Below are 26,071 nucleotides of genomic sequence, written 5' to 3'. Positions count from 1 at the left end.
AATTCTAAATGAAAACTTTGTTAAACTTTTGTAGATGGCTCCACCAATTACTGTAACACATTACCCAATGAACATTCGGTCAATTCTTAACAAAGAAAAGCTCAACCACTCCAACTTTTTGGATTGGCACAGAAATTTAAGAATCGTTTTGAAACAAGAAAAGTAAGACTATGTCCTAGAAAACCAAACTCCCGATGAACCACCTACTCTCCCAAAGGCTGCACATGATGCATGGCTAAAGCATATAGATGATTCACTTGATGTTTCATGTCTTATGCTTGCCTCTATGGTTCCCGATCTTCAGCGGGATCTGGAACACTACACTACCTTTGACATGATTGAACATCTCAATGAGATGTTTGGTAAACAATCTAGAACCGAAAGGTTTGACACTATGAGAGCACTTCATGCCATGTAAATGGAGGAGAGTGGGAATATGAGCACACATGTTCTCAAGATGAAAAGTTACATGGATCAATTGGAGAGATTGGGGTCTCCATATCCACAAGATTTGGCTACAGATATCATTCTGAACTCTTTGCCAAAGTCTTACAATGCTTTCATCATGAACTACAACATGAATGGGTGGGAGAAACCTATCTCTGAGTTTCACGTGATGCTAAAAACTGCAGAGAAGAATATACCAAGTACAACTCCCCAAGTGCTCATGATTAGGGAAGGAAAGTTCAAGAAAAACAAAGGCAAGAACTTCAAGGGAAAGCCACAAGCTGGCAAGGGCAAAGGGAAGAAAGCTCCTCAAAACCCACCACCCAAGAAGAAGGAAAAGGTTGCCAAAGATGACACATGCTTTGAGTGTGGAGTTGTCGGGCATTGGAAAAGGAATTGTCCTAAGTACCTTGTAGAGTTGAAAAACAAGAAGGCCGAGGAAGGCCCTTCAGGTATATCTATTTTCATGATTGAGATGGGATTATTTACTTTTTCATCAAACACTTGGGTATTAGATACTAGTTGTGGAGCTCATATTTTTAATTCGTTACAGGGGTTCAGAAAGAGTAGGGAACTGAAAGCAGATGAGATGGTATTGCATGTGGGCAATGGAGCACGAGTTGCAGTCCAAGCAATAGGACATTTTGATTTATGTTTACCATCTGGTCTGTATTTGACTTTAGACAATGTGTGTTTAATTACTTCTATTACTAGAAATATCATTTCAGTTTCACGCTTGAGAAAATCTAGTTATGATTTCAAATTTGTTGATGATAACATGCACTCCTTCTTGAAAGGAATCTTCGATTTTGAGGCTAGACCAATAAATGGAATTTATGAATTAAACCTAGATAATACCTCAAACAATAAGTCCCTTTATCATGTTAACACCAAAAGGCCCAAACCAGATTTGAACTAAACATATCTATCGCATTGTCGCCTTGGTCATATAAACAAGAAGCGCATATCTCAACTCCAAAAGAGTGGACTTTTGGGGGCAAATGACATTGACTCATTTGACATATGTGAATCTTGTTTATGTGGCAAGATGACAAAATCCCATTTCTTTGGAACAAGTGAAAGGGCAAGTGTTTTATTAGGCATCATACACACCAATGTATGTGGACATTTTAAAACAATGTCTAGATATGGTGAGAGATATTATATCACCTTCACTACCGACTATAGTCGTTTTGGTTATGTGTATTTGATGAAACATAAACATGAAGCATTTGAAAAGTTTAAATTGTTTCAAAGTGAAGTTGAAAATCAACTCGACAAAACAATCAAAATCCTTCGTTCGGATAGAGGAGGCGAGTACTTGAGCCAAGAGTTCCAAGACCATCTAAGGAGTCGTGGGATTATCTCACCACTCACTCCACCTAGAACACCACAGCTTAATGGTGTTTCTGAGAGGAGAAATCAAACCTTACTTGATATGGTTCGATCTATGATGAGTCAAAGTACTCTTCCTTTATCATTTTTGAGTTATGCTTTACTCACCGCAACCCGTATCTTGAATATGGCACCAAATAAGAAGGTAGAGAAAACACCTTATGAGATGTGGTATGGAAGACCTCCATCTTTATCTTATATGAATGTTTGGGGGTGCGAAGCTTATGTTAGACAAGAGACTTCCAGCAAACTTAAGCCTAGATCTACCAAATGCATCTTTGTAGGATATCCTAAAGATTGTTTAGGATATTACTTTTACATCCATAGTGAGAATAAAATCTTTATTTCACGAAAAGTTGAATTCTTACAAAGCAAGATTCTAATGGATGAGGCCAGTCGGAGGCGTGTGGAACTTGAAGAAGATCAAGAACCTCAACCCGATGCATCTTTAGTTGGTACTAGTACTGAACAAGAGGTTGTTGAAGATGAGGAGATCACTGTCCTTCAACCTACCGAAACACAAGGCGTTCGCAGATCTGGTAGAATTTTTCATGAACCTGAGAGATATGGATTTCTCATTGACGAATGCTTCGTAATGATGAATATTGATGAGCCGGTCAGGTACCAGTATGCAATGAAAGATCACGCATCTATCAAATGGCTTGCAGCCATGAACGCTGAGATGCAATCCATGAGAGAAAATCAAGTCTGAGACTTGGTTGATCTTCCTCCCAATAGCAAGACTGTTGGAAGTAAGTGGGTCTTCAAGAAGAAGATTGAAATGGATGGCAACTTACACACATTCAAATCAAGATTGGTTGCTAAAGGATTCACTCAAACTCATGGGGTTGATTATGATGAACTTTTTCACCAGTCGCTATGATTGAATCAATTAGGATACTATTTTCCATAACTGCCTATTATGACTATGAGATATGGAAAATGGATGTCAAAACCGCTTTTCTGAATGGACACTTGGAAGAACATGTCTATATGGATCAGCCCGAAGGTTTTGTCGACCAAAATCATCCTAATAAAGTGTGTAAACTCAAGAGATGCATTTATGGGTTAAAACAAGCATCTCGAAACTGGAATCATCGTTTTGATGATGAAATCACAAAGTATGGTTTTATTAAAAATGAAGATGAATCTTTTGTTTACATGAGAACTAGTAGGAGCTCGGTAACATTCTTGGTCCTATATGTGGATGACATATTGATCATGGGAAATCACATTCCAACTTTAGAAGGTGTAAAGACTTGGCTTGGAAAGTGTTTTTCAATGAAGGACCTTGCTGAGGCACAATACATTCTTGGAATCAAAATCTATAGAGATAGATCAAAACGATTAATAGGTCTAAGCCAAGGTACATATATTGAGAAAGTATTGAAGCGGTTCAATATGGAAAACACTAAGAGAGGATTTGTACCCATGGCACATGGCACTGTACTAAGTTCATCACAATGTCCTAGCACAAAGGCTGAGCTAGACAAGATGAAAGATATTCCATATGCTTCTGCAGTTGGATCCATCATGTATGCCATGAATTATACAAGACCTGATCTTGCTTATGCTATGAGCATGGTAAGCAAGTTCCAACAAAATCCTGGGGAGAGTCATTGGATAGCTGTGAAGAACATCCTAAAGTACTTACGAAGAACTAAGGATTTGTTCCTCGTCTATGGAAGCGTAGAAGAAAGCTTAAGTGTAAAGTGCTACACTGATGCTTCCTTCACAACTGATAGAGATGATTGCAAATCACAATCAGGATATGTGTTCATTATCAATGGAGGTGCGGTATCTTAGAAAAGCTCCAAGCAGAGTGTTGTTGCACAATCCACTACAGAGTCAGAATATATTGCTGCTTCTGAAGCTGCACAAGAGTCTGCTTGGATGAAGAAATTCATTGGCGCTCTAGGAGTAGTCCCTAACATTCAGGACCCCCTAGACTTTTTCTGTAACAATGAGGGTGCTATTGCTTTGGCAAAAGAACCCCGAGCACACAAGAAGACCAGGCATATTAGCCACAGATTCAACTTCATCCGGTATAAAGTTGAAGAAGGTGAAATTAGTATTCGCAAAGTTCACACTGATCAAAATTTGGCAGACCCTTTAACGAAGCCTCTTCCTCCAGCAAAGTTTGAAGGACATGCTCGAGGAATAGGACTTCACTATTCTAGTGATTGGATTTGATCTATGTATTAGTATTCAATATTGGAACATTATATAACATCATCTATTGTAATGACTATGATATATATGGCATATGATCTTTTCATTAAATATTTGTTGTGTTCTTTATTAACATGTTTAATCCTTGAATGAATTTATTCACTCTAAAAACTCCATAGTCAGTTGTTATTGTGGGAGCAATAATGAAATAAGACTAATATGAAATAGGATGGTTGACAAAGCGTTGTAACCAGTTTCATGGATACTTAATAGAGAGTAAGTATTGGAGTGACCCGTTCAAGATCACTTCGTGGATCGCTGTCATGAATGATACTTGATAAAAGGTAATATCGTTATATCCTTAACACCTGAGATACATATTTGGGACTTGGGTGTGGGGAACATTATGCTTTGATGTAGTCAAAAGATGTTCTTTTGTTAGGCAGTTATAAAAGCTATTATCAGACGTGATGTAAACCATGCAAGAGGCATATGTAGTCAAGATGGGATTTGCTCCTCTTATTCGTTGAGAGTTAGACATCTAAGGCCTGATGTAAAGTTGAAAACTTATATGAGATTGACTGCGATCTATATCTCATGATTCAATATGATGTCTGTAACAAAGGGATAACTGATAAACTTACCTTACTTACCAATTGTAGCCTTTGGGGCTTTTGTGGAATTGGGCGTTGATGGAACGGCACTATATCATATGTTGTTGGGGGCAGTGAAATGTTGCTAGAGGTTCACCACTGTCTATATCAATTTGATATCAGTCTTGCGCAAGTGGGAGATTGAAAGATCTAGTATGCTCAAGAGTCATATTAAAATGATATTGCTAAATAACATATGATCCTAAGGGTCACACTAACAACAACTTGATACAATTGATTATTAATTAGAAATTGATTTTAATAAATATTCATAAACTCTTATAATAATTGAGAAAATATTTATTTCAAGGAAATAATTATTTTTTAATACAAGTAACACATTATTTCATAATGTATGAATATATATGTCATGTATATCTTTTTGGACCTAATAAGCCTTTTGTCTTTTGGCAAAAGACAAAGTTTATATCTTATAAACTTTGAGTTTATAAAATATAAACTCTTCGTTTTGTCTTTTCTTCAGAAAAAAATGTGAGAAAGAGAGGGAAAAAGAAGATAAGGAACATGTTTATGACATAGGGGACAAGATTGTCTAAAGTAATTAATGGTTAGGGAAAAAGAAGATAAGGAACATGTTTATGACATAGGGGACATGATTGTCTAAAGTAATTAATGGTTAATGACTCTTGGACCATAATTCCATTATAAATAAGAGATGAATGCTTTCATATTCTGGTCTCCCTTTTGCTTGGCCGAGAGCTCTCTTATTCCCTCTCCATATTCTCTCAAGTCTTGTTTCTTGAAGATATTTGTTGCTTGCATCCTCCCTTTAAGTCATAATTTTGTTTTGACTTAAATCTTAAGAGTTGTAACTAGCATTACATCAAGTTGGAACATTGTTGGTGTCTCAAGGGTTCATCCTCACTCCATCAACTTCCAAGCCTCCCCTAGAGGACTCAAAGTGCTTCAAAGGTTGTTACCACTTCCTCCATCTATGGTTGTGTTTTAAATATTTCCTTTACTTACAAGATGATCCTTGGTGGGTGATAAAATGTTTATGTTATTTATAAAACTCAAGTCTTCCGTTTGCCATTATTTGTAGTTTTTGAAACTAAGTTTTAAATAAAACCCAACAGTATCATGTCCATTCGATATCTGGAAGAACGAAGGAATAGTTGATCACTTATCTTATGACCAACAGATGCTGGTAGTGTCATTGAAAACACTCTTTACTAGTTATTAGAATTTGTACGAGCAATTGTAGTTAGCGACTTATCCAAGTAAGAGACAGTTGGATTAAGGTGTCTAATGTCCTACCTAAATTATTATAATTTTGATGACTAAAAGTAAAGTCTTTATTGGGTTGCCCTCATAACCAAGAAATTGATTAGATTGATTATAGGAGAGAGATAAATGATTTATTAATATATTATATGACTAATATATTATTAAGAATTAGTTATAATTAATTGAGAATTAATTTGGAATTAATTTTGGGTTAAATAGAATTAATTAAAAGTTGAAGGACGATAGCTATAATTGTTCACAAGTTGAGCAGAGGACAAGTTCTAGATTCTTCTTCTGTTGGACGGTTTGGACGCTCCTCTTTATGCCTTCTGGAAGCCTTCATGTAGATAATAAAGAAACTAAATATTTGCCTTATTTGAAATAATATTATTTTATTTTCAAATTAGGGTTTCTAGGTGTTTCCTAATCAGTTATAAATAGGGTCTTATACCTGAGAATTTTTGGCCATGCTATTCCTCATACCAGATCCGAAAATCTCCCCCCTCTCCCATTTCTCCTAAACTTTCTGGGGTTCTTGTGTTGTGGGTGTGAACCATTAGAGGCTTGAACATAATTTAAGCTAGTTTTCAAGAGACTATTGGATTGATCTAGTTGGATTAAATGATTTGTTTGCAATAACAAATCAGAGTTAACATATTCTTTTGTGAGTTTTGATTTCCATTAGGTTTTACAAGTTTTGTTATACAATTGTCTGTTGTTTCAATAGTGTTATGACATAAATCAATTTAGGTTGCATGTACTGTTAAGTGTAAAAGGTATTTTCCGCATTATTACAAGTAAAAACCATCAGATGTTTCATTAAATACAACCATGGTCAACTCACTCAGTTTCAACCAAAGTCAGATGAAACCATCTTTTTGGGACACATAGCCAAATCAAAAGCTTAACGGGTTCTGAATTATCGTTCCCGTGTAATTGAAGAAAGCTTTGATATCACGTTTGACGAAGACTTTGTCCAGAACTCAAAGCCAACTCATGTTACAACGCACATCCTCGAGTCCAATGGTCCACATCATGGGTCTCTGAATCCTTAAGTTATCTATGAAGTTGATTTTAGAAGTTTGTTCAGACCAATAAAAACATGTCTTGATTTGGAATCTCGATCCAGACCGTCTTCTATGCCAAGTCCTCCTGTTTCTCAAAACATATTTTGTTCGACCCCAACTTTTCCTCCATTTCATTCTGAAGTATTCCCATGTGGGGTTGAGGGGTAGAATACATATGCTTATGTGCCTCAAAGAAAAGAAAGTAATCCAACCCTCGAATCAAACGTTGATCGTTTTCAAGAAGCAGTAGATCAATTTGTCGACTTCTTTGAGTTTTTTGGACGATGGTTATGAAGATATATCAGGTTCAGAATTTCAGGGGGAGCATCATCCTCAAATTCAAACCATTAGTGGGAGCAACATGTCACACTCCCAAAGCGGAACGGCGGAAACGTTCGGGGGTGGAGGACGTCATGTTTAGTATCACAAGACATGCATCATAGTAATTAAAGTAACAAACAACCATTGTATTAATACTAAAGTGTTTACAAAGTAGTGATTCACAAAAGATTGAATCCAACAGTAAATAACAAAACAAGACATGAAACTACAGTACTTCATCTTCTGAATTCCAGCGCGCGTACCTGTCTACTAGTTTCCTGAGAATACAAGTTATTTTGAAAGAGTAGATCAACATTTAAGCTAGTGAGTTCATAAGTATTTTAGTGATGTATTAGTAAGTTGAAAGTTCTTTTAGAAAAGTTCGCATGTTCCTCCAGAAGATCCTACATCTCCTGATATGATGAAAAATAAGTAAAAATGACTCTACAATCCTTTCTATGAATGCTAAATGGATACAAATTATATAGAATCCAGATCAAACAAACAATCGATTGTGTGAATCTGCCCTAAGCCCACAACCAAACAAGGAACAGGGAATGAGGCGGAAGTCACACATCCCATTTTTTGTAAGATCTTTACTGTATATAACCCTGGTGTATTCATTTGGTACTCACGGAGTTAACTGTAATAGTTCCTTTATATTTGAAGAAAACATTCTTTAAGAATAACCCTTATTTCCTTTAGTAAAAATGGTAACCACAATAGTTCCTTCTATAATCACTTAGTTTATACAAGCTATATATAATCTAATATTGAATGGAAAGCTAATTGTGTGAATCTGCCCTAAAGCGGAAATCACACATCCAACTACCTATCGGATATTAATTATATATAACTCTGATGTATAAACTAAGGTTTTATAGAATTAACCACTTAAGGTCCTTTAAATTATACTGGTTTAATAAAATGGATTAAACCTTTCACCGATAAGTTTCTAGTTTAGTTTACTCAATGTTCTATCTGAAAGTATGTTTTTGTACTAGAAAACGTTGTATTGAATTTGTATATTATGACCTGACCCATACCTGGTACTCCTTATGATTACTTGGTGTATACGAAATATATATATATATATATATATATATATATATATATATATATATATATATATATATATATATATATATATATAGTGAAAGAACCCCTTTCTAAACTTTCGTATTTCTGAAAGACCCAAACTTTCATACTTAACAATTGTTACTCCTAAACATGCTACATACATATTCATAAAAACAATATTTTACATTGATAATTTGATTACAAAAGACTGGACACAAATCGACTAAGTTTAAGTATATTACATAGCTACCCAGGATATTTAAGCTTTTATACATACCTGATCCCTAAATACAAAAGTAATATTATAACTATTCTAAACCTTCCAACAGTATACGACTATACTGTTTACTTATCTCCTGCAATTGTTAAACATTTAGAGGGGTAAGCGGTGACGCTTGGTGAGTTCATTAATAGATACAATATAACGTTATGCCATGTACATATCAATATGACAGAAGCAAAGAGGTACAAAGAACAACAAGGGCGGATGAGCGTCATATGACATGCTTTCCATATCAACGAATAATCTGATTCAAAGATATACAATCAATAAGACTTTTGCCCATATGGCATGGAAAAATAACCAATTTCTGAATAAACATTTTGGCTAGCAAATTATAGGCTTTCAGCCCTGCCTAGCCTTCTGCCAATGCCATAATGGTAGAAGTCATTCTCTTACGAGACATGCTCTACACGGCCAGAGGCTCCATACCTGTACCCAAGTGATGCTTATGTTATACACTTCGAGTCAAAGGTATAGCTCTGTTAGTATTCCGTTAGTATACAAATCATGCTTTACATAGCCAAAGGTATAAAACCAGAATAACACAGGAAAGCACATTGAACATATAACACATAACATACAATTGTTCCTATATATTGAACTCACCGTGAAATAACTGGGGTTAAGGTTTTAATTTGGGCAGTGGTTCGACTCTAAATATGACTTTCTTTTGACGAAACCGGGGATTTTAGTTGAAAACCGGGCCTTACTCGGGCAGAGTTTCTACTTGAAAATATGATTTTCTCGGGAAAGTCGGGGCGTCAGGACTTGCTTTGGGTGTCGGGGATGATACCGGGACTTCGGGGTTAAAAGTGGGCTAAAGGAGTGTTTAGAGTGAGAGAAATAAGAAAAATGTAATCAAAATACGGCTGCCTTCGCATCTATTTATAGGGTGAAAATTTGAGATTCACCTCGTGAACCAAGTATGCTCACCTCGTGAATTCGATCCTGATCATCTCCTAGGCTTGTCGTGTATCTTCTAGGCTCGAAAGGTGTCATGTAACGAATTCACCTCGTGAAGGTCTCGAAGTTTGTGCCCCGAACTTTAAAAATCCATATATTTTGCATACGAGCTCCGTTTTATATGTTATTTATATCCACGCGTAGGTGAAATTATTCTCTACAACTTTCGTTTAGACTTCGTCGGCTAATTCTGACTTCATTTTTATTATTATATCTTTAACAGGCTGGGACAGGAAAAATCCGTTAAAAATTTATAACTTCTTCATCTGACGTCCGTTTTCTTATGTCTTTTTACCGTTGAACTACAATCGACGAGATCTTCGATTCTAGTTTAGGTTGTGTCGGATAAAAATCACTCGATCTTTATTTCGAATTTTTAGATGTCTACTGTTATACCGAAAATTAGAAAAATCATAACTTCCTCATACGAAGTCAGATTTAGACCTTCTTTTTATGAAAGTTCTCGGTTTAACGAATGCTATGACTTTCATTTAGATCATAAGGGCTAAAAAGTAGTTTATCGAAAACTCACTTTTTACGCTATACGACGTCGTGCCGGTTCGGTCGCGAAACTTCGATTGGTCATAACTTCTTCGTTATCACTCGGATTTCGATGAGGTTTTCGCCTAAATGTTTCTAACGGGATTCTCTACAACTTTCAATAATAAAATATTACTTATTTCAAATTTTATATTTTCATTAAGTTTCGATATTTGACATTAGATTGGAATCTCATAAGACTTCCAATATTTTCCGAGTGATTCTAAACATAGTTTTACTTCATTTCAAGTAAAAACTATCTGTTAGAACTCAACGCTCAAATTAATATAATATTTCATTATATTATTCACTTTTAAAATTACATAACACGATAACTGAACGTGTATGTTACATATAGTTAAGATCGAATAGATAGCACACTGGGTGCATCTGCTCTAAGCCCACAACCAAACAAGGAACATGAAATGAAGGGGAAGGCACACATCCTACTATCTACTGCACTCAATTAATATATATCCATGATGTATCTACCGAGGAATCATAAAGTTAGCATTATAGACCCCCTTCTAACTGAATGTTCATGTTACGAGTAAGTTATGTGGCGTTATTCTAATATTTGAACAGCTGCTAGAATTAATGAAATCATGTACTCTTAACGCCTCAGTCGATACTGTTGTGAGTTTTGTATATACTTATGTGTTTTATTTATTATTGTCAGTTACTTTGTAGATGTACCCTTTATAAATAACTCCGGTATGATATATTGATACCTCGTGTTTGCTAACCCTGGTACGTTGTATTTGTACCTTTGTTAGTGCAAACCCGGTATGATGTATTATTACCTCGTGTTTGCTAACCTTGGTACGTGGTATTCGTACCTTTTTTGGTGCAAACTCGGTATGATGTGTTATTACCTCGTGTTTGCGAACCCTGGTACGTTGTATTTGTACCTTTGTTAGTGCAAACCTGGTATGATGTGTTATTACCTCGTGTTTGCTAACCCTTGTATGTTGTATTTGTACCTTTGTTAGTGCAAACCCGGTATGATGTATTAACATAATTTGTTATAAACAATGAGTTAAAGATACGATCTCTTCCTAGGATACTAGGAATATATGGTATAAGTGTGTAATTCATAATTTGTTCTTCTGTTATAGTTATAGTATGTCACTCCCAGTACTAGTTATAGTCTGCTCCTCCCTGTACTAGTTATAGTGTGCTCCTCCCTGTACTAGTTATAGTATACTCCTCTCTGTACTAGTTATAGTATGCTCCTCCCTGTGCTAGCTATAGTATGAACTCTCTGTACTAGTTATAGTATGCTCCTCCCTGTACTAGTTATAGTATGAACTGAACTCCTAAACTATACATATTATAGTTTACTACTATGTTTACTTGAACTATTACTGACTTGAAGAAAAGACTCATTTATCTATTGGGTTATGATTGTACTTTAAAAACAGAGTTTTACAAACAACATAGTAACATAACTTTAAAGGAGTTTTTGCAATGATTTGATCACTTATAAACACATAAGCAACCATTTAAAATGATGTTTATCATAAAACATTTACACAATTATCATTGTGTTCCACTTGTATTCCCCCCCCCCCCCTTAAAAGCATTTAAAACATTTAAACGATTGATTATAGGGGTATGAACTCACCTTATGTGGGTGATTCAATTGCAGATTCGCGAAAGGATGAGAAGTTCCACGAATGAATCCCCGGGACACAAACGAGTCCTGAATGACATATAATGGCATATATAGGCATGTAATTAGTGTTTAACACAACTAACATGCAAGGAAATAACCTTATGGACTAGGAAACACTTGAACTAAGTGTTACAATCACATGTGATTAACTAAAGAGGGTTTATAGTCATGCAAGGGAGTATACGGCCGTACACTCATGGGAAAACATGCAAAAAGAGGGTGTTTGATCCATGGGGAAACTAGTGGATCTAATTTTCAACAAGAAGATGGGCAAAACACTCGATTTGGAAGGACTTGAGGTGTGTACGGCCACACCAAGTGTGTATGGCCGTACACACTCCAAAATGGATGAATTTTTGGGTCTTGATTCATAGGGATTCAAGGGTTCAAGAGTTCTAATGGATAACAAGTACCTAACAAGTGTTTAAGGCTTTAGATTATGATTCTAACAAGGGTGTACGGCCGTAGATAGAGTGTACGGCCGTACACTCTTGATGTTCTTGAGTTTGATGATATTTCAAGGCTTTGAATCATGGATCTTTACTATATAAGGCAAGGTATCAACTAATCAATGGAAGGAATACTTACTTTTTTGAAGATCAAGGTGAAAAGCTTCATGATAGTTGAGAGATAATTGACTTTCTTGACTTGGAAGTGTGAAAAGTGTGAAGAAATGAAGGGATGGCTTATATATGGGCATGGGTTCACGACCATCTTGTGTGTACGGCCGTACACCCATGTGTGTGGCCGTACACTCCTCTTTGTGGAGTGTTTGGCTCGAGTGCAACATGCAGAACCCAAGTTAACTCATCCCTAAACTCAAAAATTGAATGTACTAGGCTTAGAACACTCAAAAAGACTCGAATCAATGCTAAAAGATAGCAGAAATGAGTCTGACTCTCGATTGATTGTTTGGACTTACAAGGCAAAAACTTTTGGGTTGTCACACAACACAACCCAATTGTTGACATCGGGCCATCTTCTGCACAAGAACTTCAGAGATTGCATATCTTGACAAAGGATCATCCGCCAAATCAAGTTATCAGAAATCTAAACGTCGGAGTTCAAACTAGAACTACTGCTAATATTTAAAATGAGTGTCAGTGCTCAGAATTTATATCAATGGTTTAACATAAATCCATCAAAGAAGCTATATAACATTCCGATTAGATTACATCCATGCAAGAAGAATTAACAGACACTCGATTTGGAAGTACTTGAGGTGTGTACGGCCACACCAAGTGTGTACGGCCGTACACACTCCAAAATGGATGCATTTTTGGGTCTTGATTCATAGGGATTCAAGGGTTCAAGAGTTCTAATGGATAACAAGTACCTAACAAGTGTTTAAGGCTTTAGATTATGATTCTAACAAGGGTGTACGGCCGTAGATAGAGTGTACGGCCGTACACTCTTGATGTTCTTGAGTTTGATGATGTTTCAAGGCTCTGAATCATGGATCTTTACTAGATAAGGCAAGGTATCAACTAATCAATGGAAGGAATACTTACTTTTTTAAAGATCAAGGTGAAAAGCTTCATGATAGTTGAGAGAGAATTGACTTTCTTGACTTGGAAGTGTGAAAAGTGTGAAGAAATGAAGGGTTGGCTTATATATGGGCATGGGTTCACGGCCATCTTGTGTGTACGGCCGTACACCCATGTGTGCGGCCGTACACTCCTCTTGGTGGAGTGTTTGGCTCGAGTGCAACATGCAGAACCCAAGTTAACTCATCCCTAAACTCAAAACTTGAATGTACTAGGCTTAGAACACTCAAACAGACTCGAGTCAATGCTAAAAGATAGCAGAAATGAGTCTGACTCTCGATTGATTGGCTGGACTTACAAGGCAAAAAAATTTGGGTTGTCACACAACACAACCCAATTGTTGACATCGGGCCATCTTCTGCACAAGAACTTCTGAGATTGCATATCTTGACAAAGGATCATCCGCCAAATCAAGTTATCAGAAATCTAAACGTCGGAGTTCAAACTAGAACTACTGCTAATATTCAAAATGAGTGTCAGTTCTCAGAATTTATATCAATGGTTTAACATAAATCCATCAAAGAAGCTATATAACATTCCGATTAGATTACATCCATGCAAGAAGAATTAGCAGATTTCGACAAAAATTAAGTATGCAGTCTTGTCCCTCCTCCTCCGGATCACCCAATTTTTGGAACTCGTTGGATTTTCCAAAACAAACACGGGGACGCAGGGGCCATGATTTTAAACAAATAAAGATTTGTGGACAAAAAATTCACCGAAATAGAAGGTCTTCATTACAATGAGACACTTACAACTGTTACTCGTCTTGAAGTCATCCGAATCTTTATCTCATATGATCCTCACAAGGATTTCAAATTTTTCAAATGGATGTTACAAGTGCCTCCTTTAACCGTGATCTTGACAGTGAAGTTTATATTCAACAACGTCCTGGGTTTGTGAATTTGTCATATCTAAAATACTGCTATAAACTCCATAAAGTTTTGTATGCCCTGAAGCAAGCTCCTTGTGGGTGGTATGAGAGTCTCACTAGTTTTCTCAAGTGATATGGTTTTCAAAGAAGAGTTCTTGATCCGAAGTTGTTTCGAACATCTAATGGAAAGCATCTTATGTTAGTTCAAATACATGATGATGACATCATATTTTGATCAATTGATCCAACAATGGTTGCTGACTTTGCCAAACTGATGGTTTGCCGATTCCAAATAAGTATGAATTGTGAGTTAAGTTTCTTTCTCAAGTTGCAAGTCAAACAAACAAATCGAGGAATCTTTATTGACTAAGAGAAATACATTTCTGAACATCAGAAGAAATATTCAATGGACACCTATGCATATGTAAAATTTACAATGGGTTTCAGACACAAGATCTTCTCGGACCCATCATGTGAATTCGTTGATAAGAAAAAGTATAGGGGAATGATTGGATTGCTACTATACCTCACTACAAGTCGTCCCGACATCATGTTCTCCACATATATTTGTGCTAGATTCCAAGTTAATCTGAAGATGTCTCACCTTTTGGCCGTGAAGCAAATCTTCCAATATCTTAAAGGAACAAAGAGCCTCGGAATTTGGTACCCTGCAAATGAAAGCTTCCTGTTGCAAGCTTATTCATATTCTAATTATGGTGGAATTCAACTTGATCGGAAGAGCACATCCGGTGGTTGTCAATTTCTGGGTGGAAGATTGGTTAGCTGGTCATCCAAGAAACATAACTGCATATCACTTTGAAGAGCCGAAGCATAATACATTATTGCTAGAAGCTGCACCTATCAAGTTCTATGGATGAAATCCTCAGTTTTTATACTATGCTTTTCGATTTCAGCAGATTCCAATCTACTATGATTCTCATAGTGTGATTACGATCTCACATAATCCGTTCCATCACACCATGACCAAACACATTGATATTCGGTACCATTTCATTAAAGATCTTTTTTTAAAAGGTAACATTGAGCTCATTTTTGTTCCATCTGACGATGAGATTGTTGATGTATTTAGTAATGCATTAGACGAAACCAAATTTAATGGCTTTCTGTAATCTATGATAGAAACATCGGAAAGTCAAATAATTCTGAGCCCAACAATTTTCACTTCAGAACTGTTTCTTCTCATAAAATAAAGGATCACTATATGTATTATTGTCTAACCTTTCTTTTACTACTAATCTCTCAGGTTGACAGACATTATATTGCACAGTTGCATTTGAAATATCTTTTTTCAAAGATCTTGAGAACTGAAATTTCACTTTCTAATCGTTTCATAGTAAACCTATCTTGGAATTCAAATCCTTAGTGGTAATGTGATTTTATTTTATCTCTTTTCCGAGCTCTAATTCTTTAGCTCTCGGAATCTCTCAAATCTCTTTCAAATTTTTAACTAAGATCTTCGATGTAATTTTTTTTATGATATCCATTCGTGAAATTGTGCCACTTCTCGGATCAATATCAAACATTAGTACTTAATTTTCCGATTCTCCGAAGTATCATATGTGAGTCCATCTTCGAATTTCCTTATTCTGAGATCTCTCTTTAATAACAATGAATGTGATTTTTAGGTTATCTTGAACTGTGTTTTCCAAATCAACCATAAATGTTTACCCAACGATAATTAACCTTTAGTCCAAATAAACATACTTTGCCATGCATTTCAATATATTACTGAGTAATTCTCTGATTCTGAATCCACATTTACCTTTTTTAGCGAAAAAAAGTCTTTTCACCATGGTTAGTAACTGTCATATAGGGGGTAATTTAAGACGCAAGCATTTAATGCGACCCTTTTTCGAATCGGGTGTTAGCATTTCTTTTTTGAATCGATCTAAAAACAACCCACCTATGTAAGGATTTTGAATCCTAAACTGTTCCTTCTTTATGTTCTTTATCTATCTCATTCCTAGAACCCTTCTTGTGGTACTCTATGTTCATCGTGTTCATCTCAAGCATTCAATAGTGACATCAAAAACAACAAAGTATCCATCAAAGAAGAAATTGTCGAAGGGTTATGAATCATTTTCCTCAGATGCACCCATATTGAAAGACGCGACACAAGTAATTTCACTCGATCCAAATGATTATGATGAACCAGTTCAATTCATGATCGGGGTTATCTCGTGCCACCGCATTGCAGTTTCACCTAACAAAATCCCTAACACGAATTTACCACTACGTCTGCTTCACAAAGCCTTTGAACGCATCAAGATTGACAATGATTTTCTTGCATGAAAAATCACTTATGAAAGGATTGTTCGTGTAACCAAGTACACATTTCTCAGAGATATTGGGGTTTCCCCAATCTTGAAGGTTTTCAAGCTGTCGATCCTACTGTAGAGGAATTCCAAGAGTTTTTGAATCAAATTGGGTTCATAGGGGTTTACAACTCAAAGGAGCTCAAGAAATCATATGTTCAAGGGCTGTGGACAATTTAATGCATATGGTGATGAAAGTTTTGTTGGGTTTTATGTACATAATCAACGTGGATCATTAATTTAATTAGTATCACTGATTTACTTAATCAGTCCCCGTTAATTTAATTAGTCTCTTTTGATCACTGAATTAATTCCAAATTAATTCTTGATCAATACTAATTAAATAATATGATTTCTCAATTAATATATTATACTTATAATATATTAATAAATCACAAATAACCTATTTCTAAAATATTCTTCCTATCAAATTGCTTCGATGAATGCAACTCAAAATGGACCATGCTACTCTCGGGTAAAGTACATACCAATTATAGTTATGGGCTTAGACACCTAATCCAACAGTCTCTCACTTGGATAAGTCTAATAACTATAACTGCAAGTACGACTTGAAAAACCGACTAGCAATCGTAATTCTCAAAAGCCGTTGTCGAACTCTGACGCGTCCATTAGATAATGGATCATATATTCCTTCATTCTAGATATCGTATGGACATGAGACATGGATTATAATCATTCTCTCTGTCCATGTGTTGTTTCCCGATTTCCGATTTATGACGACCGACTAACTGAACAAATCAAATTAGTTCAGGCTTTGCCAAGCGCTTAGGGTGTCATCACTAAATCATCGAGGGGCCCATAGATATCGCTTTTATCCCTATTAGGGTAAAAGGAACGGACAAACTTCAACTCATATGCTTGATCTATTTAATCATCAAATCACACACAACAATATGTTTTATAACACCAAGTTACTGGTGCGTTTACATATCATCAACGTGCAACCGACTTGTAAACTGCAACTATATGTCTCCGTTTCAAAAATATAAGATATTATCGTCTCACAATCACTCGTGATGAAATCCATGAAGTGATTCAGATGAGCGTGGGTTTAATCAAATACTTAAATCTTATTACAGGAGTACTCATGAACACTGCAACAAACCTTGCTATGTCTAAACACTTTAGACAGTCTACAGACGGATTCATGACAGTGTTAGCTCAATACCTACTTCCAAAGTATGATCGACTCTGGATAGTTTGAATAATCTTATTATTCAGGAAGTCAAAACATGCAAAGTGAAACACAAGAATAATCGAATTCAATATGGTCTCAAAACTTTTAAATATAAATAAAGCACCTTTTATTTAATCACCACATTGATTACACATTATTCATTGTATAATGTTTCGATTGATAAACTTAATACTTGAATTAAAACAATAGTTATCCTATGCTCCAAGCATGCACACTATGTTTATATATATATATATATATATATATATATATATATATATATATATATATATATATATATATATATATATATATATATATATATATATCCTTACTTTGTGAAATAGGTCAAATGAAAGCATTTCAATGATGCTCATTTCACAATTCCAAGAATACCTAATTCTTGCCACTATAAGAATGTGTTAGATTCTAAACTATCATGCAATGTATCTATTGTAATGTCGAGGTACCAAAGTCACAGAGACTTTGCCAACGATATTACAAAACTTTCCAAGGAAGCAAAGTCAAATTCAAAGTACATTCCTTTGAACATCCTTCTTGCATAAAAGTTTCTAACCTACACATAGATTCTTAATATCCAACTCCCATTATGAAAACATTTCCATATTTGCCATATGACAATGCATTATTAATAGAATTCTGTCTATTCATAATAATGTCAATATGGTCCATCCATTACTATACTTCCAACTGTCCTTAAGTAACCAATCCTTAGCGAACCTTAGATTTTCCTTGACAGTTGTTTGACCACTTTAGTCATATCCGGTTCTAGTCCTTTTCCCTCTTAATGCCTTAGGCATTTGGAAAATTAGAACACATGAATATTATAGCATATGCAATCGATCCTATATCCGAAGCATATGGGACACGATTCATAATGTCTTACATAAAGACATGATACTTGACCAATCTTTTGCTATAATATTTCCATATATAGAATTTCCAATGTTGAATTATTTCAACATGGTATTTATATATATCCATGACTAAGTTTGATTAATACTTCAATCTAAACTTTTATATTTGAAATAAAGTATAAGTATCCTCTCCCTAACTATAGCGAAACAACTTTTCAATCTTTGCAACTTTGCAAATTAGAACTTTGTTTCCTATAAATAGTATTGCTAACTCGCAATACTTACCATAATAATTATGCTCCCACTAGCATAACAATTATTTTGTTACTAGAATAACATTTATGCTCCCACTAGCTTTGACATGTATCCAGAAATCAGCTGGACTTCCAGAAATCAATATTTATTGAATTTCTTTCCATAGTTCATATTTCTGATACGAGATGCTTCGATAATCCTTTATCTAAGCTCATACACCTTTTATAAGAAAGCTCATATGCGTGTCTAAACTATTTCAGAACTTACGGCAGTAAGTCCCGAATGTTCAAACTATTTGCCATTTCTCACAATTCGAACTATGAAAAGGGATGTCGTAATCATAATCGAATTTTAGAATGCAAATATCATAATTGCTAACTCTTTAAAATCTACTTAGTGAAAGCGTTTCCTCACAATCATTTTCATGAATTGGAGAGAAACCTTATGACACTTAGATTTTATGGTGTATGTGTTCCTATCCATGTGAATCTGTCATTCCCAACCATTATCATAAGACAAGGTCTATGACAAATTCAAACCTATATGGATTGAACTTGTTCAATCTTAATTTCTTGCCACTTGGTAGCACAAGGGCCTACCCTGTCTTCCAAGTTGTTAAGCAGCTCACCTATACAGATCAATGAACTTTTACTGATCAAGGTCCTTCGCCTTATGCAAACAATTGAGAACTCATAGAACTCACATGCATGGTCAACTTTTAACTGGAATGGGCACATAAACAAGAATATGTCAACACGATAGGTTACAAACCTCAAGTCGTGAGCTAGTGATACACAATAGGTTTATTCTTTATTAGTTCCTGAAACTTATCAAGATCTTTAGGACTCCCACTGACTTCTTGACATATAAGATTCTATTGTCAAGAAACACTCCTTGACAAACAAATATTCAAGAGTTAGTGCAGATTCTTATCATAACAACACTTCATATAATTGGTCTTAGTTGGTCTTTGTCTTACCCAAAACATCACAACTACCATTTATAAATGTGTCATAAACCTACTTAAGATATGTTACTCAGGGAACATTCTTGGAGTATTACTCTAAGACTTAATTTTGAAACGAAGTACGACTCACCTTTTTGATTTAGCCATTTCAACAATTCCCGATTCCTCTTCTTAGAGATACAAGTGCACTAAGGCGTCCTTAAAGGATCAATTGTGATATGGTTTTCATAATCATTAAGATGATCATAAAACACGATACTAAAATACTCTCCTTTCCTTTCAGATTGGAGAAACTTTTATCTTTCTGCCTAATTTGATTCTTCTTATTCGTTCTGCCATACATTGAAACTTTTTCAATGATTCAGAATTACACTTAATCTTGTAAGTATAACCATATTTACTAAACTTTTAGTAAATCATGAGGAATAGTCTTATCGTTCTTTGTGGTGGACCTGACCAGTGCACAACCAAGTGTACCCGATCCCCTAGTCCTTCACTTGACTCACATATACATGTGAACAAGGAATTAGTCTTAATTTCCCAAAGACGAAGGTTCTCATTCATCATACAATACAAGTGCCATTGCAAGGAAATATAAAACAAGACAAAAACAAAAAAATTCATTATTTATAAAATCTGCGGAAAAACTTGTCCTTATAATGCAAATACAAATGAAAACTATGTTGCTATCTATTCCTAAGCAATCTATCATAACTCCTAAGCAGCAGCTCAAAAATCTGATCATCGAACCATGCGATCGAAATCCATCTCTTCGCGATCAGACTCAGCATGCTTTTCCTTTAAGCTTCCTTTCTTTTCTTCGATCCTATAAAACATCAAAATGTGATCTCATCACATCATGCATTAAGAATCTTCAAATAGAAACTTAATAGAGTTAGATAGTGGACTTACCTGAAGCATAGTTGTACACTCTAACTTTACCATCCTTATGATCCTTCAGGTAGATAAGGCAGCTTTACAACCAATGCCCCTTCTCTTGGCAATAGAAGCAAACAGACTCTTTTGGAATAGCACACGGGACAATCTCAAACTTAGCCTTTCTCTTTACCATTTGGTCTAATGGTTCGACCGTGGCCGATCCCTTTCCATTGGGAAGAGAAGACTTTTCTGGATTTCCAATGTTTCCATTGACAATGTCCATGGAAGGTTGGGAAGTAGATCTTCCAATCAAATTTGCATAACCAGTGCGCCAAATCATTTCTGATTCAGCAGCAATTATCAAATAGGTAATATCAATAAGGGTCACATCGCGGTCTGTCATATAGTAATCTCTAATGAATTCACTATATGACTTAGGAAGTGATTAAAGAACCAAGTCAACAGCTAACTTCCTCGAGACAACGACACCTAACATTCCCAGCTTGTCAATGTGTGACTTCATCCCCAAGACGTGTGCACACACAGACATTCCATCTTTGTGTTTTCTAGCTAATAGGGTTTGAGTGACCTTGAACTTTTCAAGTCGACGAACATGTGGGTCAGGGAGAATAATTGGAGGAGGTGGAGGAAGTGAAGTATGATTTCTGTGAACATCATCTTCAGAAGGAAAGCTTTTTCCATAAGATTCGAGAAGACCATAGTTGTCAGAACTAGACATCTACAAGGGATAAATTCAAGTTAGTTGATTTAAGTCCTTAATATAACACCCAAATGAAATATTAAGGCTAGGACCCAACACAATATTCTGCAAATTAGAAGAGAGATGTCGTAATCCATCTGCAAAATATTTGAAGGTAGATGAATGACGATTTCCCAATTTCCACCATGAAAAACAAAAATGAATATTAGGTTTTAAATGAATTGAAATTCCTAGATTCTTTTGAGATTCATTGAACTTTTCAATGGCATGTTTAATCTCGATTATGCCCTTCAAGTTTGTGACTGGGATACCGAGGATCACAAACAAGGTGTGAATAACCATGCAAATTAGCTTGGTAATCTCCATGTCATTAATCACCTAATCAATGTGTCGATTAACCACACACGCACCATTTATTGATCAATGATAATTTACGAGAAACCCATTTCCATCCTTCATTAGTCCACATTAGTGTGCCGGTTAACCACACACGCTCCACTAACTGACCAATAAGGTCCAATGTGCAATTTCATGGGTTAGCATCAAATTCACATTTTTCCTAAAGTAACTAAGATTGGGAATTTATAAAGTGTTTAGTTACATTGTATTTGATTATACTTATAATGAGGATTTAAGTGTCCTATCAAACCCGTTCGGCTAACGACCCTCCACTTGTCAAGGGTGCAGTGGGTAAGACTGGATACCCAATGGCGATCATTTTACAGGCCGCTTCCTTAAACACTTCTTATAGACCAGCTTCGTGAATGAGGCCTACTAATGGTAAGACTGACTTTTTACTTATACATATATAATATATTAAACTTTTAATTTTATATAGTATAAGGGTGTATTTTAAACTTTTAAAATACTTTGTGGTTTAATCTATTAATTAAACTATACTCTTAATTTAATTAAACTTAAGCCATGTGATTATGGATTTATTAATCTTCTCTTTTAATTAAACATTTAATTAATTTAATAAAATCCATAAAGATGTAATTTGAACTATTCAAAACATCAAGGTGCTAAATATAAAAATTCAAAATTAAACACTATTTAATTAATTTTTACGTTATGAACCTAAGAGTTGCATCTTTTGAAACCTTTCAATTACAAGATTTAATGTTTTCATGAATGAGACTTTTCATATTCCATAACTTGAGGGCATGTTATGACACTCTTGAAAACCTTTGGGTTCCATAACTTATGGACATAATTTTGTAACTCCTTAAAAACTTTTGAGTTCCAAAACTTGATGACAAGTTTTGTAACCTCTTAAAACATTTAGATCAAATTTAAAACTAATAAAAATAATCATATATTATTTATCTTTTACCAATTTGACCTAATGCAACTCTTATAGCAAAATGATTCAAATTTTACAAATAATTAGTTTTTCACAAAATCAAGTAATTATCTTAAAATTTGGCAATCATCAAGTTATTGGAAGGGGATAATAATTACCATATCAACACAATCAAATTTTATGAACCAAAACAGTTTGTGATAATGATCCTAATCCAAAACAGGCCAAAAACTCGAAAATTCTGCCAATAGACTGCCCAACTCGTCAAGTCAGCTTATGGACTCGTCGAGTTCATCATGAACTCGTCGAGTTCCATAGTGGACTCGTCGAGTTCATGCTGGCAGAAAGCAGTTTTTTAATTTTTTTTTTAGCTTTGAAAATTAACAAATGCATCTATATAACATAAATTTACCCATGGCTCTAATACCACTGTTGGGTTGTATGTACTCTAACATCCCAATGGTGCACATACAACCCTAATCTTTTGGATCTAAGTTTTATCTAGTTATACATGCAACAAAAATTATCCAGAGCATGAAACCTATAACTAGCATACAACTTGATACTTGAAACATAAAAAAAAAAATTAGATGAATACCTCTATATTGTAGCTTGTAGAATTTGGCCTTTCAAGAGCTTAGCACCTCAAGTGTGATGCCTCAAATGGTTCACAAAACACCAAGAGCAAGAGGAGGACAAATGAGAGTGGGGTTATTAACCACCAAAAACGGCTAGCATCTTCTTAGAATGCACAAGTGCCAATTTTAGGGTTTTAAGGGTTACACTTATAGTGTAGAATTCCAAGAGTTTCAACTTGTAAACCCTAATCCACTTCCTTGGGCCTTTAATCAAATAATCCATATGATAAGCCATTTGGACTAAATCTTCATGGACTCCACACAGATTTAGTCTACATAATCAACGTGGATCATTAGCCCAAACTATAAGTATCACTGATTTACTTAATCATTCCCTGATAATTTAATTAGTCTCTTTTGATCACTGAATTAATTCCAAATTAATTCTTGATCAATACTAATTAAATAATATGATTTCTTAATTAATATATTATACTTATAAAATATTAATAAATCACAAATAACCTCTTTCTCAAATATCCTTCCTATCAAATTGCTTCGGTGAATGCAACCCAAAATGGACCATGCTACTCTCGGGTCAAGTACATGCCAAGTATATTTATGGGCTTAGACACCTAATCCAACAAGGTCTATATGGAAAACATGGAGGAACTGACTCCACGAGCAAGGATTGGCTCTACTTGGTATTCAACATCTACAACGGCAAAGCCAATGATGTCGATCTACTAGAAGTGTTACGGCAAGATTTTCAGAAATTTTCCATTCATCGGAAACCTATTGAGATCTCGAGTCTGAGATTATGGGCTCTCACTCTTCAACAGATCTACATCGACCAACATAAACTACTTCCCTTCATGTCTGATCCACCTAAGGTATATTGTAATTTCAAAGTTATTAAAACTTCTCTTCTACCAAATCAATCTACTTTTGGTCCTAACTAATGATTGCCTCAACACATGTTGGACTCTCTCCATTCCGACCCTCCAATCAACTTAAAACATCATGAGGTTTTGGAATTGGTTGTCCCACCAATTCCTTCCTAGACCTCGGATGTTCAGCCTTCAGAATGTGGGAAATCATCTAAAAAGGGAGGGTGTATCAAGATGTTATCAAAGAAACGACCGGCCTATCCTCTTGCTAAAGTCAAGACCAAAAAGTGATCCAAATTTGGTGAATCCTATCAAAAGAATTCACAGATAGATTTAGTATTCGCCTATGATTTGGGTATGAACCGCCAAATGTTCGAAACCTCAGGGACTATTTTCGAAAGTTATGCCTTTTGTTCCCCAAACATACGAAGAGTACCCCAAACACACGAAATTTCAGTCAATTTTCGAAGTTGGGTGAAAAGAGTCAAAAATTCGAAACTTCAGTTAATTGTTGAAGTTGCCAAATATTCGAAGGTTCAAGGGCTGTTTTTGAAACTTTTGCTTTTCTTCTTCAATTCATACGAAACCTTGTCTATTCGTACGAAATTTTGGGAAAGGTGTTAAACTGTCCAAAGTTTAGGGGCCATTTTCGTAACTTTCATGTTTTCTTCCCCAATTTTGTTTTAACGAAATCAGGCAAACGAAAATGTACGAAACTTTTTCCTTTCTCTCTCCACTTCGTACGAAACTTCATCTGCCCATTTTCTCTCTCCTCTTCGTACGAAACTTCATCTGCCCATTTTCTCTCTCCCCTTCGTTAGATTCAATCATAGTACCAAACTAACGAAAATTTTTCACACTGATTAACGAAATCGAAGGCATACGAACGCTTAATCGTGAACAGTAACCTCTTAATCATTCAGTTCTTCCCAAACCAAAAACTTTCGTTCGTTCAATCATCAAGTCTTCGTTCGAAATCAAATCCTTTGATTCTTCGTTTTTATACATCATCAATCATCCAGTTCGTTAACATCAACCAAAACTTGATTCTTCGTTCGTTATCAGTTGACCACATACCCTTCGTTCATTCACTCTTCCCTTTTATGCATCAATCCAAAACACCATCATTTAACTGTTCGACATCACGGCCAAATATCAACTCCCACTAACCTTACGATCAAATTGATCAACCCAAAACCAAAGTCCAATTCGTACGAATCCAGCACCATATGAATGAAACTTCTGTTCTTTGTCCCTAAAATTGTTCTTGTTCGTCTTTTAAAACAATTAACCCAAATCCATTATCAATATGGTCGAACTTTGACTCCAAAGTCAATATCAAGTAATTAACTTTGTCGATCAATGAACCTGATTTCAACACAGTCTTCGATCATCATTCATTGAACTTCTTTAGTTATTCACAGTTCGTTCCCAAATCGACACAAACACTTCCCAAACAATCGGTCATCAACCATACTGATTACGAAATCAGTCTACCATTACATTTCATTCAACCGGTCATCAACATTCGAAATCAATGTCATATTATCATTCCAAAATCAATCGTCCAGCCACTGACTTCAATCAATTAGAGTCTGTCATCAAGAACATCGATACCTCCAGATTCGAAATTAAACTGAAATCTGATTAAATTTCGACTCTTTCAACCTCAAAAACAACTTGTAATTATCGATTTCATCATACCAACAGAAACCACTATCGATCTCAACGACTTCAATCTATAATATGATTTTGACTATCAGAAATTCGTTTGACTTGTAATTGAATCTATTAT

At 35.3% G+C, this 26,071-nt stretch overlaps 1 protein-coding gene across 1 annotated transcript; it reads left to right on the top strand.

Moving 5' to 3' along the window:
- Positions 1-1,969: 1,969 nt before the first annotated feature.
- Positions 1,970-2,554, top strand: LOC145139755 (uncharacterized). Its single transcript, XM_079073467.1, has one exon. The coding sequence runs from the start codon at positions 1,970-1,972 to the stop codon at positions 2,552-2,554; it is 585 nt and encodes a 194-aa protein (XP_078929593.1).
- The last annotated feature ends 23,517 nt before the right edge of the window (positions 2,555-26,071 follow it).

The sequence above is a fragment of the Lactuca virosa genome, chromosome 9 (genome assembly GCF_052849685.1).
Source record: "Lactuca virosa cultivar CGN04683 chromosome 9, Lactuca_virosa_CGN04683_v6, whole genome shotgun sequence".
NCBI lineage: Eukaryota > Viridiplantae > Streptophyta > Magnoliopsida > Asterales > Asteraceae > Lactuca > Lactuca virosa.
This window is presented reverse-complemented; position numbering and strand designations above follow the sequence as displayed.